The sequence below is a fragment of the Microcaecilia unicolor genome, chromosome 1, assembly GCF_901765095.1.
Source record: "Microcaecilia unicolor chromosome 1, aMicUni1.1, whole genome shotgun sequence".
Lineage (NCBI taxonomy): Eukaryota > Metazoa > Chordata > Amphibia > Gymnophiona > Siphonopidae > Microcaecilia > Microcaecilia unicolor.
Genome location: NC_044031.1, coordinates 265,809,502 through 265,825,053, shown reverse-complemented (window position 1 = coordinate 265,825,053; position 15,552 = coordinate 265,809,502). Strand labels below are relative to the sequence as shown.

The 15,552-nt window shown below is 42.5% G+C and overlaps 2 protein-coding genes across 3 annotated transcripts in view; both read left to right on the top strand.

Annotated features, from left to right (window-relative positions):
- The window catches only part of GASK1A (golgi associated kinase 1A), a 68,472-nt gene extending 54,269 nt beyond the window's left edge, over positions 1-14,203 (top strand). Inside the window, exons 3-5 of one of the 2 annotated variants that reach the window (XM_030190026.1) lie at positions 701-823; positions 8,928-9,031; positions 13,825-14,203. In XM_030190026.1, the coding sequence (XP_030045886.1) occupies positions 701-823; positions 8,928-9,031; positions 13,825-14,014 (417 nt within the window). In that variant the 3' untranslated portion in view covers positions 14,015-14,203. The remainder of the gene's footprint in view (positions 1-700; positions 824-8,927; positions 9,032-13,824) is intronic. The other variant, XM_030190027.1, reaches the window with a different exon arrangement.
- LOC115475230 (putative homeodomain transcription factor 1) lies at positions 14,107-15,326 on the top strand (the record flags this gene model as incomplete). Its single annotated transcript, XM_030210949.1, is given in 1 exon segment — positions 14,107-15,326. A coding segment is annotated over 1 exon segment (480 nt), but the record flags the coding sequence as incomplete, so codon positions are not given.
- Positions 15,327-15,552: the final 226 nt, after the last annotated feature.

Here is a 15,552-nt window from a genome sequence, read left to right as displayed (position 1 = left end):
ATTATCTTCCAAATATAGTAGCTATAGCAGCGCTGTCAATCTGGAGGTCAGGAGGGCTACAAACTTACCAGGTTTTCAAGATATCCTTAATGAAGATATATGAATTGACTTGATAGGCTTTTTCTGGCTGAAGAATGGTCTAGCAAATTCTATATATGTCAAAATGAGATATATTTGAGATATCCTGAAAACCTGACTGGTTTGCAGCCCTTCAAAATTGTAGTCTGACACCCCTGATCTACAGTGAAGGCTAAGCCACAGTGTATATCTATGTATTAAAACAGAAAACACATTGAACATTGCGCTTAGGAGCCGACTCTGTGGGTGCTGTGGGTGCTTGAGCACCCCCAATATTTAGAAAATTCCTTGTATGTGTCCAGGGAGGGGTTATTTCCATTGGGCTTAGCACCCCCAATAATTTTGAAAAGTTGGCTCCTATGAACATTGGTATATAAATTTATACCTAGCCTTAAGCAGTGTTCTGTATGTGCTAATTATTAAGACTGCAGGTTTTAGCCCTCATATGTCTCTGCCCTGAGCAAATTGTCAGAAAATATTATCAGAACTAGTAGACTACTTTGCATATATCCAGAAAGAAGGAGGCTTGAAGCAAACATATCCCGGACCCATAGATCTCATGGTGCATTTGAGATATGGTATGTTTAGGAGGCAGTAACGACTAAGTGAGCATCTTCCCCAGGTCCAGGATCGCTTGGATCGCTACTGCTGTGGATTTCAACCAGACCCAAAGGAGTCCTGTGTGGAGGAAAGGTTACATGACAAATGCAGGAATCCAGAAGAGCTCTTCTTGGTTCACATTTTGGTATGTATTCCCATGTGTTCCTGATTTTGAGTGGCGCATGAGTTCCAGCACTTTAAGAGAAAATCATTTAAACTGTGAGGTTTCTCATCCTGTCTCCTTTGCATTCTGCTGCTGTCTTATGTGCTTGTTTCTCTGCTTCCAAGAATCCTTTTCTGCAGAGTTGATCACTGCTCCCTGCACACAGCATGCATACCATGTTCATCACAGCCACATTTCTGGAAGGGATGGCTGCAAGAACCTGCCCCTGGAATCCAGATGTGAACTGTAGAACAATGCTAGACAGTTTCTATTTTATTTATTGCATTTGTATCCCACATTTTCCCACCTATTTGCAGGCTCAATGTGGCTTACATAATTTTGTTAACAATGTCATTCCAAGATATTAGATACAGTTAGTATTGTGCAGAGATTAAGTAGGGAAGAGAGAAGAAGGAAGGGAGTGATTAGGGTAGTTATAGAGGTGGATTTTCATAACTGAGTGGGTTGTTGAGTTGAATTAGTGAGGTTATCGGTTCTCATGGTAGGCTTTGCTGAAGAAGTATGTCTTCAGAGATTTGCGAAAGATAGTTGTTTCGTTGATTGTTTTCAGGTCTGTAGGTAGTGCGTTCCATAACTGCGTGCTCATGTAAGAGAAGGTAGTGGCATGCATCAGCTTGTATGCTAGACAGTTTCTGTATGGAATTCATATATAGTGAGCCTCAAGGCACATCTAGATAGATGTGATTCACAGTGTCAGTGATGTATGTGCATATAGAGGGCCCCCAAGCAAAACTGCTTAACCCCCACCCCCTGCCCACCTGCTTTTAATTTTCAGAAGGTAGAGTACAGCAACGTATTTATTTTCAAAAATATTGCCACACTGCCTCCCGCTGTCTTTCTTCGAAGCATGGTACTTCATTCTCCACTCCTGTCTCCTGGCAGCCAGAGAAAAGCATAAACACCTCTTCTCCTATTGCCAACTCAAAGTATTACAGTATCATCCACGATGTCAGGGACAAAACGGAAGTACTTGCATTTAAGAAAGTTGGCAGGAGGCAGAGTGACTGTTGTGAAAGTAATGTTGGTCACACTCTTCCCCCATCTTTACTGCCCCCCCCCCCCCACACACACACACACAAACACTGTGTTGGCTGCTTTTGCAGATTTATGTAACTGCAAATTGTGACTATTTTGTAAATGGTGGGAAAATATTTAAATTTGGTCCTTTCCAGATACCTGATGCAGCTTTGTGAAACCCTGGCCAATACTGGATTTTATTTATTTATTGCATTTGTATCCCACATTTCCCCACCTCTTTGCAGGCTCAATGTGGCTTACAATACATCATGAATAGTGGAGATATATGAGAAATAAACATTTAGTATTACAGAAGGATCTTAGGTAACATGATCATGATAAAGCATGATATTAATATTGCAAGCAAATGGTAAAGACAATTCTGGGTATATATGTGAAGGAGTTCATATTTGTTGGTCTTTGCGGTATGCCATGCAAGGAATTGAAGGAAGCCGATGCCAAAGGCTCAATATGGACCTGAGAGAAGATATGAATTTCAGTTTTGAGATATAAATTGCAAATGTAAGTTGAACTTTTTTGTAGACTTTTTCACATTCATTTAGTGTAGGTTAAAATGGGAGGATAACCAATAATTAAGAAAACAAACGCACAAAGAAATGTTTAGAAATATTTTTGTGATATAATATTCTCTCAGATAACTTCTGACCAGGCTCTTGGCCCAGCATTGAATATCAGGTTAATTCTGCCCATGGCAGTCAGCGTTTAAAAAAACACTAACTATGTTGGGCTCAATTGGTGTGCATATAGGAGGAGAAGGGACTACAGGTGTGCCAAGAGCCTGGTCAGCAGCTGTTTCTGACTGGTTAAATCATTTTGAATGTGGCTGGTAAGTTCTACAACACTGAACTACAAAGAGGGAGTTAACACAGGAGGGGCATGGATGGGAAAGGGGCAAGTGACAGTATTTAGGTGCGAGCATTTACACCAGCCTTTGACATAGCTTAAATACTCGAAGCTAAAGTGCTCAATATCAGCTTCAGTGCTGATCTTTGCCATCCTAGAATACTTGCTTAGCACTCAAATTTTTTTGCACCTAACTTTTAAATCTACCCCTAATTGGACAGTGCAGGGTTTGTCTGTAGCGATATTCAGTGGCACTGTCTGGTTAGAAGTGATTTAGGCGGGCAGGTGCCTCTCCTATCCCGTTAAATCCCTTTGAATATCAGGCAGAAAGTTTTTATTCCCTCCCCCCCCCTGATATTCAGCACTATTTAACCGGCCAGAACAGCTGCTGACCGGTTAAATAGCGCTTAACCGGGTATCCCCCACTGAATATCCCCGGTTAGTGACTAGCAGATAGCTGGTTACATCAGCCAATATAACAGGTTATCCGCTGATTTTAAAACTCGGTTTCATGGCCATATGTGACCACATGAAAATCTGTTATATCTTTGGGAAGCTTAAAGATAACTGGCTAAGTCTGAATATCGACTTAGCCGCTTATTTTTAAACCGGACACAAATAAGCTGGAAACGACCTAGCATTGAATATCCGGTTTTATTGCCAACCGCTGGAATTAGCCAGTCTAACTCCTATGGTCTAAATATCGGCCTTTATGCATTAAAGGGTGGTTATCTAAAATAGGTGTTAACATTACACATATAAATGCTTAGAGCATAAGAACATAAAAGTAGCAATACTGGATCAGATCAATGGTCCATCTAGCCCAGTATCCTGTTTTCCAAACAGTGGCCAAGCCAGGTCACAAGTACCTGGCAGAAACCCAAATCGTGGCAACACTCCATACTACAAAATCTCAGGGCAAGCAGTTGCTTCCCATGTCTGTCTCAATAGCAGACTGTGGACTTTTCCTCCAGGAATTTGTCCAAACCTTTTTTAAACCCAGATACGCTAACCGCTATTACCACATCCTCTGGCAAAGAGAGCTTAACTATAAATATTTCCTCCTATTTGTTTTGAAAGTATTTCCATGTAACTTCCTCGAGTGTCCCCTAGTCTTTGTACTTTTGGAACGAGTAAAAAATCGATTTACTTCTACTCGTTCTACACCACTCAGGATTAGTTTGGAATCGTAGAAAGTCTGCACATGTGTACATGCCAAACTTCCACTTAAGCACTATTCTGTAAATAAATATGTATCTTGCCTAACGCATTTTTGAAGGGGTGCGTATACATGGGTGGAGCCTGGGCGTGACTTGTACTATAAAGTATGAGCATATCTTCAGCATTTAGCTGCCCGCAGTTGTGCCTGACGTAAGTGGTTACATCTCAATACTTTGCACATATCTACCTGTTATGCTAGCTTTTTATAAAAGAGAGTAGGTACTGTACCTACCCTCTTTTGTGGTTCCTTCTGGGCTCCCTGTTATAGAATTGCCCTTATTGATCTTTAGGTATAAAAGTTATAGGGTAGATATTCAGCATGGTTTAAGTGAAACCACACTGAGCCGGCCAGTCACCAATATTCTGTAGGACTTAACCAGGTAGTGCTGCTAAATACAGTCTCTAACCACTGTGGCATTGTCTGGGCTATTTACTGTATTCATATCACCCGAGTGGAAATAGATTTGTGGCAGCTCTGTTGCTCCTTCTTTTTTCTGAAATGTAGTAGTTTGGTGGTGTGAGTTAATTCTGTGTGTGCTTTGTGTCTACCTTATGTCTGTAACAAGACTTATAGGGTAACATCCCAGTGAAAGCTCAAACAGAATAAGTAGTTCAGAAATTCAAGTCCGGTTTACAAAGCACAGTTCAAGTGTTCAAAAGTAAATCTAGCACTCACACTCCACAATATGAAAGAGAAAATACTCTGCATGCATGCATGGACTTGGGGAAAATCCACTGTTTCTGGGATAAGCAGTATAGAATGTTTTGTACTTTTTTGGGATCTTGCCAGGTATTTGTGACCTGGATTGGCCACTGTTGGAAACAGGATGCTGGGCTTGATGGACCTTTGGTCTTTCCCAGTATGGTAATACAGTGGTGGAAATAAGTATTTGATCCCTTGCTGATTTTGTAAGTTTGCCCACTGACAAAGACATGAGCAGCCCATAATTGAAGGGTAGGTTATTGGTAACAGTGAGAGATAGCACATCACAAATTAAATCCGGAAAATCACATTGTGGAAAGTATATGAATTTATTTGCATTCTGCAGAGGGAAATAAGTATTTGATCCCCCACCAACCAGTAAGAGATCTGGCCCCTACAGACCAGGTAGATGCTCCAAATCAACTCGTTACCTGCATGACAGACAGCTGTCGGCAATGGTCACCTGTATGAAAGACACCTGTCCACAGACTCAGTGAATCAGTCAGACTCTAACCTCTACAAAATGGCCAAGAGCAAGGAGCTGTCTAAGGATGTCAGGGACAAGATCATACACCTGCACAAGGCTGGAATGGGCTACAAAACCATCAGTAAGACGCTGGGCGAGAAGGAGACAACTGTTGGTGCCATAGTAAGAAAATGGAAGAAGTACAAAATGACTGTCAATCGACAAAGATCTGGGGCTCCACGCAAAATCTCACCTCGTGGGGTATCCTTGATCATGAGGAAGGTTAGAAATCAGCCTACAACTACAAGGGGGGAACTTGTCAATGATCTCAAGGCAGCTGGGACCACTGTCACCACGAAAACCATTGGTAACACATTACGACATAACGGATTGCAATCCTGCAGTGCCCGCAAGGTCCCCCTGCTCCGGAAGGCACATGTGACGGCCCGTCTGAAGTTTGCCAGTGAACACCTGGATGATGCCGAGAGTGATTGGGAGAAGGTGCTGTGGTCAGATGAGACAAAAATTGAGCTCTTTGGCATGAACTCAACTCGCCGTGTTTGGAGGAAGAGAAATGCTGCCTATGACCCAAAGAACACCGTCCCCACTGTCAAGCATGGAGGTGGAAATGTTATGTTTTGGGGGTGTTTCTCTGCTAAGGGCACAGGACTACTTCACCGCATCAATGGGAGAATGGATGGGGCCATGTACCGTACAATTCTGAGTGACAACCTCCTTCCCTCCGCCAGGGCCTTAAAAATGGGTCGTGGCTGGGTCTTCCAGCACGACAATGACCCAAAACATACAGCCAAGGCAACAAAGGAGTGGCTCAGGAAGAAGCACATTAGGGTCATGGAGTGGCCTAGCCAGTCACCAGACCTTAATCCCATTGAAAACTTATGGAGGGATCTGAAGCTGCGAGTTGCCAAGCGACAGCCCAGAACTCTTAATGATTTAGAGATGATCTGCAAAGAGGAGTGGACCAAAATTCCTCCTGACATGTGTGCAAACCTCATCATCAACTACAGAAGACGTCTGACCGCTATGCTTGCCAACAAGGGTTTTGCCACCAAGTATTAGGTCTTGTTTGCCAGAGGGATTAAATACTTATTTCCCTCTGCAGAATGCAAATAAATTCATATACTTTCCACAATGTGATTTTCCGGATTTCATTTGTGATGTGCTATCTCTCACTGTTACCAATAACCTACCCTTCAATTATGGGCTGCTCATGTCTTTGTCAGTGGGCAAACTTACAAAATCAGCAAGGGATCAAATACTTATTTCCACCACTGTACTTATGTACTTATGTACAGATTAGGGCCTCTAGATCTAAGGCTGTACCCTTGGGATGAAACTCTCTCTTGTCTCCTGCTTGGTACCTGGAATTCAGGATGTACACCTATGGTAAAAGGTACTTTCTTCCCTTGTCAGAGGGAGCATACTCCTCCAAGACAATTGTATATACTCTTTCTCCCATGAGAGGTAATAAAATAGTTTACAGCATAATACTTTCAATCGATATATACTTAAGTACACAAATAAATAACCAGGCTTCACAGTTCTTGTAAAATACCCCTGAGCCATCTATTAATCGTAGCTCATATGGGATGGAGAGCTAAATTATGAGCCTGTGTACAGAAATGGGCACCACAACCTTGGACCTCAGCCTCCTTCCTAGGACAGGAAATGAACAAGAAGAATGAGAGCATGAGGGTTCATAAGTTTTATTCCTAGCTCTGATTCAGAGATTTCTACCAACTAAGAGAGTTTCTGTGAACCACTAACCTCCCACTCTCTTCTAGCCCATCAGAATCAAGTATTGGAGGCGGGAAGGAACTCTGTTGGGAGTTTTTTCTAAAGGAGGCCGGGCTCATGGGGCAATTATTTTGGACAAACACACCGGGAGTCGTAGTGGGGAGGTAGGGAGAGAGACACAAGCAGAGAGGAAGGCTGGGGAGCCAAGGAGAGAGATAGAAGGTAGACAGAGAGATGGGGAGGCAAATAGAAAGGAGAGGGAAGAAAGAGGGGGCAGAGAACAGATGATAAGGTAAAACGTTGCATTAGAGTAAAAAGAAGGAAGATGTATGAAGATCAGCACCAAGTGACTACTAACTTGTCACCAAATCTCCTGTACCAACCACTACTCCACACACACATTACTCCTGGCTTAGGGGTCATTTATAGCACGTGTAAAATTGTGCATCCCTTTGTGAGAACGTTGGCAGGTGCAGATGTTGGAAAATGTGTTGTACATGCCCTTCTTACACATCCCACCTGACATTTGTCCATTCCCCACCCGGCACACTAGCACCTGTGTTTACAAAGGCGCGCTATAGGCGCATTAGTGTTTTTAATGTGAGTCAAACTCTAACGCACCTATAGGAATGTATTGGCGTATTAGCATTAACACGCCTTAACTTTAAAGGAATGTTAGTGCCTTCTTGAAAGAATTACCCCCTTTTAAAGTATTTTCCCATCAAGCATGAAAGAACTATGTGTTCCTTTTATTTTTCTCTTTTCTCTAAGGATTCATATGGCATTGGTTCATGGTAGTGGCATATGGCATTGGTCCACTGGACATGTGGTAGTGTTTTTTGAATTCTTGCCTTTACTTTTGGCTGACCTCACAGCATCCTCAGTTTATTTTGCCCAATTCCAGATGGTGGTGACAACATGACAATTTCTGCATACTTAAAAACAATAACTAGGATTGTGAATGCTGTAGTGTGTTAACTAACCAAGAGCCATGCATACATGGATTTTCTCCAAGACACAGGGTATCAGTCATAATATTTTGAATATAGCATATCATTAGGGCCCTACCTAAATTGCACAACAAAATGGTTGCAAATGAGTGGCAGACAAGACAAAATTGCAGGGGAAAAAGTGGGAAACAGCCCCCCTTAAACTGTGATTTCCCAGAAATTGCAAATCCTGCAGTATTAGCCTCCTCCTGCAGTTTAAGCAGTTATGATCATTTTTATTTACCAAGCTCCACAAATAACTTCTTTGCAACCTATTTTCCTAAGTCTTGATTTTAGATAAATGAAGCCTCCAGCAAGGAGTAGAGTAGTCTAGGATTCACAGCAGAAGGCTGAGAAGCAAGGAAGCCAGAGTTCCAGTTCCATGTTTGCTGCTAATGTTTCTTGTGCCCTTGGTGAAAGTTTAATTGCCTCAGGCATCGCTTGGACTGTAAGCTGTCTTGGGCAGGGAAATAACCACAGGATCTGCATTGTAACTCATCCTGAGCTCAAATTTGGAAAAAGTGAATAATTAAATCAAGCTTTATCCCCCAAAGCCTCATTTTCCCCTTTAAAGTCAAGCAAAACAAAGAAGTAATGTGGTCAGCAGGACACATCCAATTACACTAGGAAGACGGTAGTATTTACATACAGTTTATTCCATAAAATAGATGATATATAAATATGTTGACTCAACATGCTTGCATAGCGATCATGGCAATACACTGCATTGTTTGTGTTTAAGATTTGTAATCTTTTTAACGAATCCTGAGGCAGGCACTTGTGCCGAAACACAGTGCTGTGTCGAGTCAACAATGGAATAAACTCTACGTAACTACTGTTGTCCTCCTGGTGTGATTGGGTGTGTCTTGTTGATCACGTTACTTCATTGTTTTGCTTGTTTAGTGCGTAGTGGTCCTCTTTCCTCCACTTCAGTGACTGATACCCCCTATAAATTCTGAAATTTGACTCCATTGGTGACATTTTACAAAATCTGTGGTATAAAAAAGCAGTCACCTTTTTTTTTTTTTTTTTTTTAAATACCCTTAGGTTCGTGAAAGTAATCCAGCTCACCTGGTTTACATCGATAATGCTGGAAGACCTGACCACCCTGAAGATAAGCTGAACTTCAGGCTGCTGGAAGGAATTGATCAGTACGTGTATCCTAACCTGGCATATATGAAAGGGCATTTTTGATATGATGTCTAAATCAGATTTTGGACATTTTGGGAAACAATCATCCAAAACTCCAGTAATGAACATGGTCATTTTCAAACCAGAAAGACGTCCAACTTTTTGTTTTGAAAATAGCCATTTGCTAGATGTTTTTGTGCGTCTATCTTTTAGGACCATTAAAAAAAAACGTCCAAGGGAAAAGCACACAAAAACAAGCCATTGGGATGTATGGGGTGGTGGGGGGGGGGGGGCAGCATTCTTAGTATACTGACCACACAGACATCCCAGCAGAGCAGTGGGGCAGCCTAGTGGGCACTGTAGTGAATTTCACATAAAAGGTCCCAGGTACACATCTCACCGTTACCCTCTTATATTTTATGGTGAGCCCTCCAAAACCCACCAAAAACCTACTGTACCCAACTGTACACCACTACAATAGCCCTTATGGCTGTAGGTGTCACAATCAAGTCCTTATCCAATCAAGGCCTCAACCCATTTATTTATGCAGACAATGTTACAATCTACATTCCCTTCAGAAACGATTTGACAGAAATAACCAATGAAATCAAGGTAGGCTTGAACATCATGGACTCATGAGCAAACTCATTCCAACTGAAACTGAACACTGAAAAAACACACTGCCTCATACTTTCATCTCAACACAACAAATACAAACCCACAACCATAAACACCCCAGAACACACCCTCCCTATCTCAGATAGCCTAAAAATACTCAGCGTCACAATCGACCACAACCTTACTCTTGAGAGCCAAGTAAACTCCATAACAAAGAAAATGTTCTACTCAATGTGGAAACTTAAACGCGTAAAACCTTTCTTCCCAAGGGAAATATTTCGAAACCTAATACAATCAATGGTTCTAAGCCATGCAGATGATTGCAATGGAATCTATGTGGGATGTAAAGAACAACTCACAAAGAAACTCCAGACTGCCCAAAACACAACAGCCAGGCTGATATTTGGTAAAACAAGATTTGAAAGTGCCAAACCCCTCCGAGAAAAGCTGCACTGGCTCTCAATCAAAGAATGGATCATCTTCAAAATCTGCACTCTGGTCCACAAAATCATCTACGGCATTGTCCCAGGATACATGACAGACCTTATAGACCTACCAACCAGAAACAGAACCGGGTCATCACAAACATACCTAAACCTTCATTACCCAAATTGCAAAGGACTCAAATACAAAACAATGTATGCATCTAGCTTCTCCTATATAAGTACACAACTATGGAACGCACTCCCAAAAGCTGTGAAAACAATCCATGACCACCTAAACTTCAGGAAATCACTAAAAACCAACCTGTTCAAAAAGGCTTACCCTACCGATCCAACGTAAATCCCCACGCCCGGCAACACAGCAAAACCAATGATCATACTGGACAATATACAACCTTCCCTCCCTTCGACCCTCATGGTGCCTGAAACACACCAATCTTATTCGACCACAATATAACCTTGTATTTGTTCTCTACCGGACTTGGTGAACGCCTTTACAGTACTATGTAAGCCACATTGAGCCTGCAAATAGGTGGGAAAATGTGGGGTACAAATGTAACAAATAAATAAATATGTGAGAACAGTAGGTTTTTTGTGGGTTTTGGAGGGCTCACACTTTTCACCACAAGTGTAACAGAGTGGGATATGAACCTGGGTCTCCTTCTCTATAGACCACTGCATTGACCACTAGGCTACCTGTTTGCTGCTCTAATAGGACTAGCCATAACATCTGAAGCTGTCATAGAGGCTAGTGTGTACTGTTTCTTTCACATCTTTGGGGGGTGGGAGAGAGCCAGTAACCACTGGGGTAGTAAGGGGAAAGTCATGTTTTAATCCCTCCACTGGTAATTTAGGGCACCTTTTATGACTTAGTTGTGATTGAAACAGGTCTAGAACAAAATGTCTAACTTGTATCCCTGGATGTTTTTACTTTGTTCCATTATGGCAGAAAAATATCCAAGTTTTGGGAATGCCCAAATCTCACTCCCAGCACGCCCCCTTTGTGATTTGGATGTACTGCAAAGAAAAATGTCTCAAATCCGAATTTTGAAAATTGTGATTTGGATGTTTTTCAGAGAAACATGTCCAAATGCCACTTTATGCTGTTTTTGAAATACATAAGTACATAAGTAGTGCCATACTGGGAAAGACCAAAGGTCCATCTAGCCCAGCATCCTGTCACCGACAGTGGCCAATCCAGGTCAAGGGCACCTGGCACGCTCCCCAAACGTAAAAACATTCCAGACAAGTTATACCTAAAAATGCGGAATTTTTCCAAGTCCATTTAATAGCGGTCTATGGACTTGTCCTTTAGGAATCTATCTAACCCCTTTTTAAACTCCGTCAAGCTAACCGCCCGTACCACGTTCTCCGGCAACGAATTCCAGAGTCTAATTACACGTTGGGTGAAGAAAAATTTTCTCCGATTCGTTTTAAATTTACCACACTGTAGCTTCAACTCATGCCCTCTAGTCCTAGTATTTTTGGATAGCGTGAACAGTCGCTTCACATCCACCCGATCCATTCCACTCATTATTTTATACACTTCTATCATATCTCCCCTCAGCCGTCTCTTCTCCAAGCTGAAAAGCCCTAGCCTTCTCAGCCTCTCTTCATAGGAAAGTCGTCCCATCCCCACTATCATTTTCGTCGCCCTTCGCTGTACCTTTTCCAATTCTACTATATCTTTTTGAGATACGGAGACCAGTACTGAACACAATACTCCAGGTGCGGTCGCACCATGGAGCGATACAACGGCATTATAACATCCGCACACCTGGACTCCATACCCTTCCTAATAACACCCAACATTCTATTCGCTTTCCTAGCCGCAGCAGCACACTGAGCAGAAGGTTTCAGCGTATCATCGACGACGACACCCAGATCCCTTTCTTGATCCGTAACTCCTAACGCGGAACCTTGCAAGACGTAGCTATAATTCGGGTTCCTCTTACCCACATGCATCACTTTGCACTTGTCAACATTGAACTTCATCTGCCACTTGCACACCCATTCTCCCAGTCTCGCAAGGTCCTCCTGTAATCGTTCACATTCCTCCTGCGACTTGACGACCCTGAATAATTTTGTGTCATCGGCGAATTTAATTACCTCACTAGTTATTCCCATCTCTAGGTCATTTATAAATACATTAAAAAGCAACGGACCCAGCACAGACCCCTGCGGGACCCCACTAACTACCCTCCTCCACTGAGAATACTGGCCACGCAATCCTACTCTCTGCTTCCTATCTTTCAACCAGTTCTTAATCCATAATAATACCCTACCTCCGATTCCATGACTCTGCAATTTCTTCAGGAGTCTTTCGTGCGGCACTTTGTCAAACGCCTTCTGAAAATCCAGATATACAATATCAACCGGCTCCCCATTGTCCACATGTTTGCTTACCCCCTCAAAAAAATGCATTAGATTGGTGAGGCAAGACTTCCCTTCACTAAATCCGTGCTGACTTTGTCTCATCAGTCCATGTTTTTGTATATGCTCTGCAATTTTATTCTTAATAATAGCCTCCACCATCTTGCCCGGCACCGACGTCAGACTCACCGGTCTATAATTTCCCGGATCTCCTCTGGAACCCTTCTTAAAAATCGGAGTAACATTGGCTACCCTCCAGTCTTCCGGTACTACACTCGATTTTAGGGACAGATTGCATATTTCTAACAGTAGCTCCGCAAGTTCATTTTTTAGTTCTATTAATACTCTGGGATGAATACCATCAGGTCCCGGTGATTTACTACTCTTCAGCTTGCTGAACTGACCCATTACATCCTCCAAGGTTACAGAGAATTTGTTTAGTTTCTCCGACTCCCCCGCTTCAAATATTCTTTCCGGCACCGGTGTCCCCCCCAAATCCTCCTCGGTGAAGACCGAAGCAAAGAATTCATTTAATTTCTCCGCTACGGCTTTGTCCTCCTTGATCGCCCCTTTAACACCATTTTCGTCCAGCGGCCCAACCGACTCTTTGGCCGGTTTCCTGCTTTTAATGTATCTAAAAAAATTTTTACTATGTATTTTTGCTTCCAACGCTAATTTCTTCTCAAAGTCCTTTTTTGCCCTCCTTATCTCCGCTTTGCATTTGGCTTGGCATTCCTTATGATCTATCCTGTTACTTTCAGTTGGTTCTCTTCTCCACTTTCTGAAGGATTGTTTTTTGGCTCTAATGATTTCCTTTATCTTACTGTTTAGCCACGCCGGCTGACGTTTAGTCTTTTTTCCCTTTTTTCTAAATTTTGAAAATGAGCCCCTTAATTAGTCACCACTGTTTATCCAATTAGTGGCTTGGAGACCAAAGTAATATCTCTTCCACCCTGCCTGATATGCTGACACATCATACTCAGTTTCAGAGAATAACATATTGAATTAATGTTCTGTCCTGAGATATTTCTCCTAGTTTAATCACTTTACTTAATATCATATTTTTAATACCAGCATATAAAATCTTTAATCCTGGGGAATGAAGAACATTATGTATGTGTGTTGCAATATATCCAATTTCTAGAAAATGTATTATTTACTAAAAGAGTGCTCGAGACAGAATCTAGGATATAGTAACTGAGAACTAGAAGCTGGGATTTATAATAATACAATGTATAAGAAACTTAGCCACTAGCGACACTGAAAGCAAAGCATCTCTGCAGTCATCTTTACCCCCTATGGCCTTTCCCATGTTTATTAATCTATGTATTTGTTTGCAGTTTTGAGTCTGGTCATTTCCTTGTGCCTTCCTCCTCCAGGTTTCCAGAAACTGCGGTGGCTGTGCTTCAGTCGGGTTGCTTACAGTACATGCTCATGAAATCACTCTTCATAGACCGAGAATTCTGGGAAAGCCAGGGTGGGCAGCAGGGGCTCAAAGCATGGCTGCATAACATTGAGCGAAGGGCACAGATCCTGCTACAGTACATACAGGACCGCAACTTACAATAGCAAGAAAACTGCACCACCCAGACTTTTCTCCAGAGATTATTTTGTTTACTTACTTTGAGGACAGTTTGTTACCCTGCGGTACAATGTGAACATACAAGCAGAGATTCCTCTTTGCCAAACTGTTCAGTCACCTCACCTCAGCTAGAAAAGCCAGGAAATCGGAAATCCCCCACTTCTGACTTAAGAAAGTGCAGAACATCAAAACCTGGCTTTCGTTGCGCTCCTACCTGAAGAGGCGGAGACCTCAGTGGTCTGTTGATGTCATGGTGTCCTCAGTCTTCTTATTAACCCTCTCCATCACTTTTGTCTGTTGTGCCCAAGTCCTCCATGGCCACACGACAGTCCTAAATTATTATTATAACTGGGAGCTTCTGATCTGGGAAGTTGCTCTGCTTCTGTTCCTGCTGCGTTTGATGTCCCTGGGATCTGAAATCAATAAGAAATACAGTAACACCTCAATCCTGCTGACAGAACAGATCAACTTGTATCTGAAGATGGAAAAGAAGCCACACAAGAAAGAACAGCTCAACTTGGTGAACAATGTCTTAAAGCTGGCGACAAAGCTATTATAATTGGAGCTGCGGAGGAGGACTGTTCGATTCTCCATCTTGAAATCTGTGCCGTTGGTCTACGGTTTTCATCGGCTTCTGGTGATCATTGCCTCCCTCCTGGCTGCCTGCTGTTGCTGCTTTCCCCAGTGCCTGTCTGAGGATCGTCTTGTCAGGACTTGCTCCAGCCCCTCTGTCTAATCTGGATCTCCATCGTCCCCCCCTTGGCCCGCCAGGACTTTCACCGTTCATCTTTGCCTCCCTTACTCTTCCCTCCTTATCCTATCCTGTCTTCTTATCTTGTTCTCCCGCTCTAACTACTGTAATGTAACTGTATTGTATTTATTTAATTGGTTCTTTGTAAGCCGCTTTGGGGCTGCAACACTGTGGCAAAAGACGGGGTATAAATGTACTGAAATAAATAAATTATCAGCTGTTGGAAAACCCAACATTAAAGGGGCAAGTTATCAATGTGAGTTACTGTTAAGACGTGTTATTTTACAGTTAGCCCCAATTATTAGTAACTAGGTCTCATTGCATAAAATACGACCTGTACTAAAATAGCACACGTTAGTAGTAAAATAATGATTACTACTCCCCTTAGAGGGTGATTTTAAAGCAGAGCATCTGGCTCAAGAGGGCAAGTGCTTATAGTGGTATTTTATGAAGACACATTGGTGCCTACATCTTGAAGTCATCCTCCAGCCATTGGAGTGGAGGGGAGTGGAGGAGTAGCCTAATGGTTAGTGCAGTGGCCTGAGAACCAGTGGAACTGGGTTCATTTCCTACTGCAGCTCCTTGTGACTCTGGGCAAGTCACTTAACCCTCCACTGCCCCAGATTTTTTTTTTGTTACATTTGTACCCCACGCTTTCCCACTCATGGCAGGCTCAATGCGGCTTACATGGGGCAATGGAGGGTTAAGTGACTTGCCCAGACTCACAAGGAGCTGCCTGTGCCTGAAGTGGGAATCAAACTCAGTTCCTCAGTT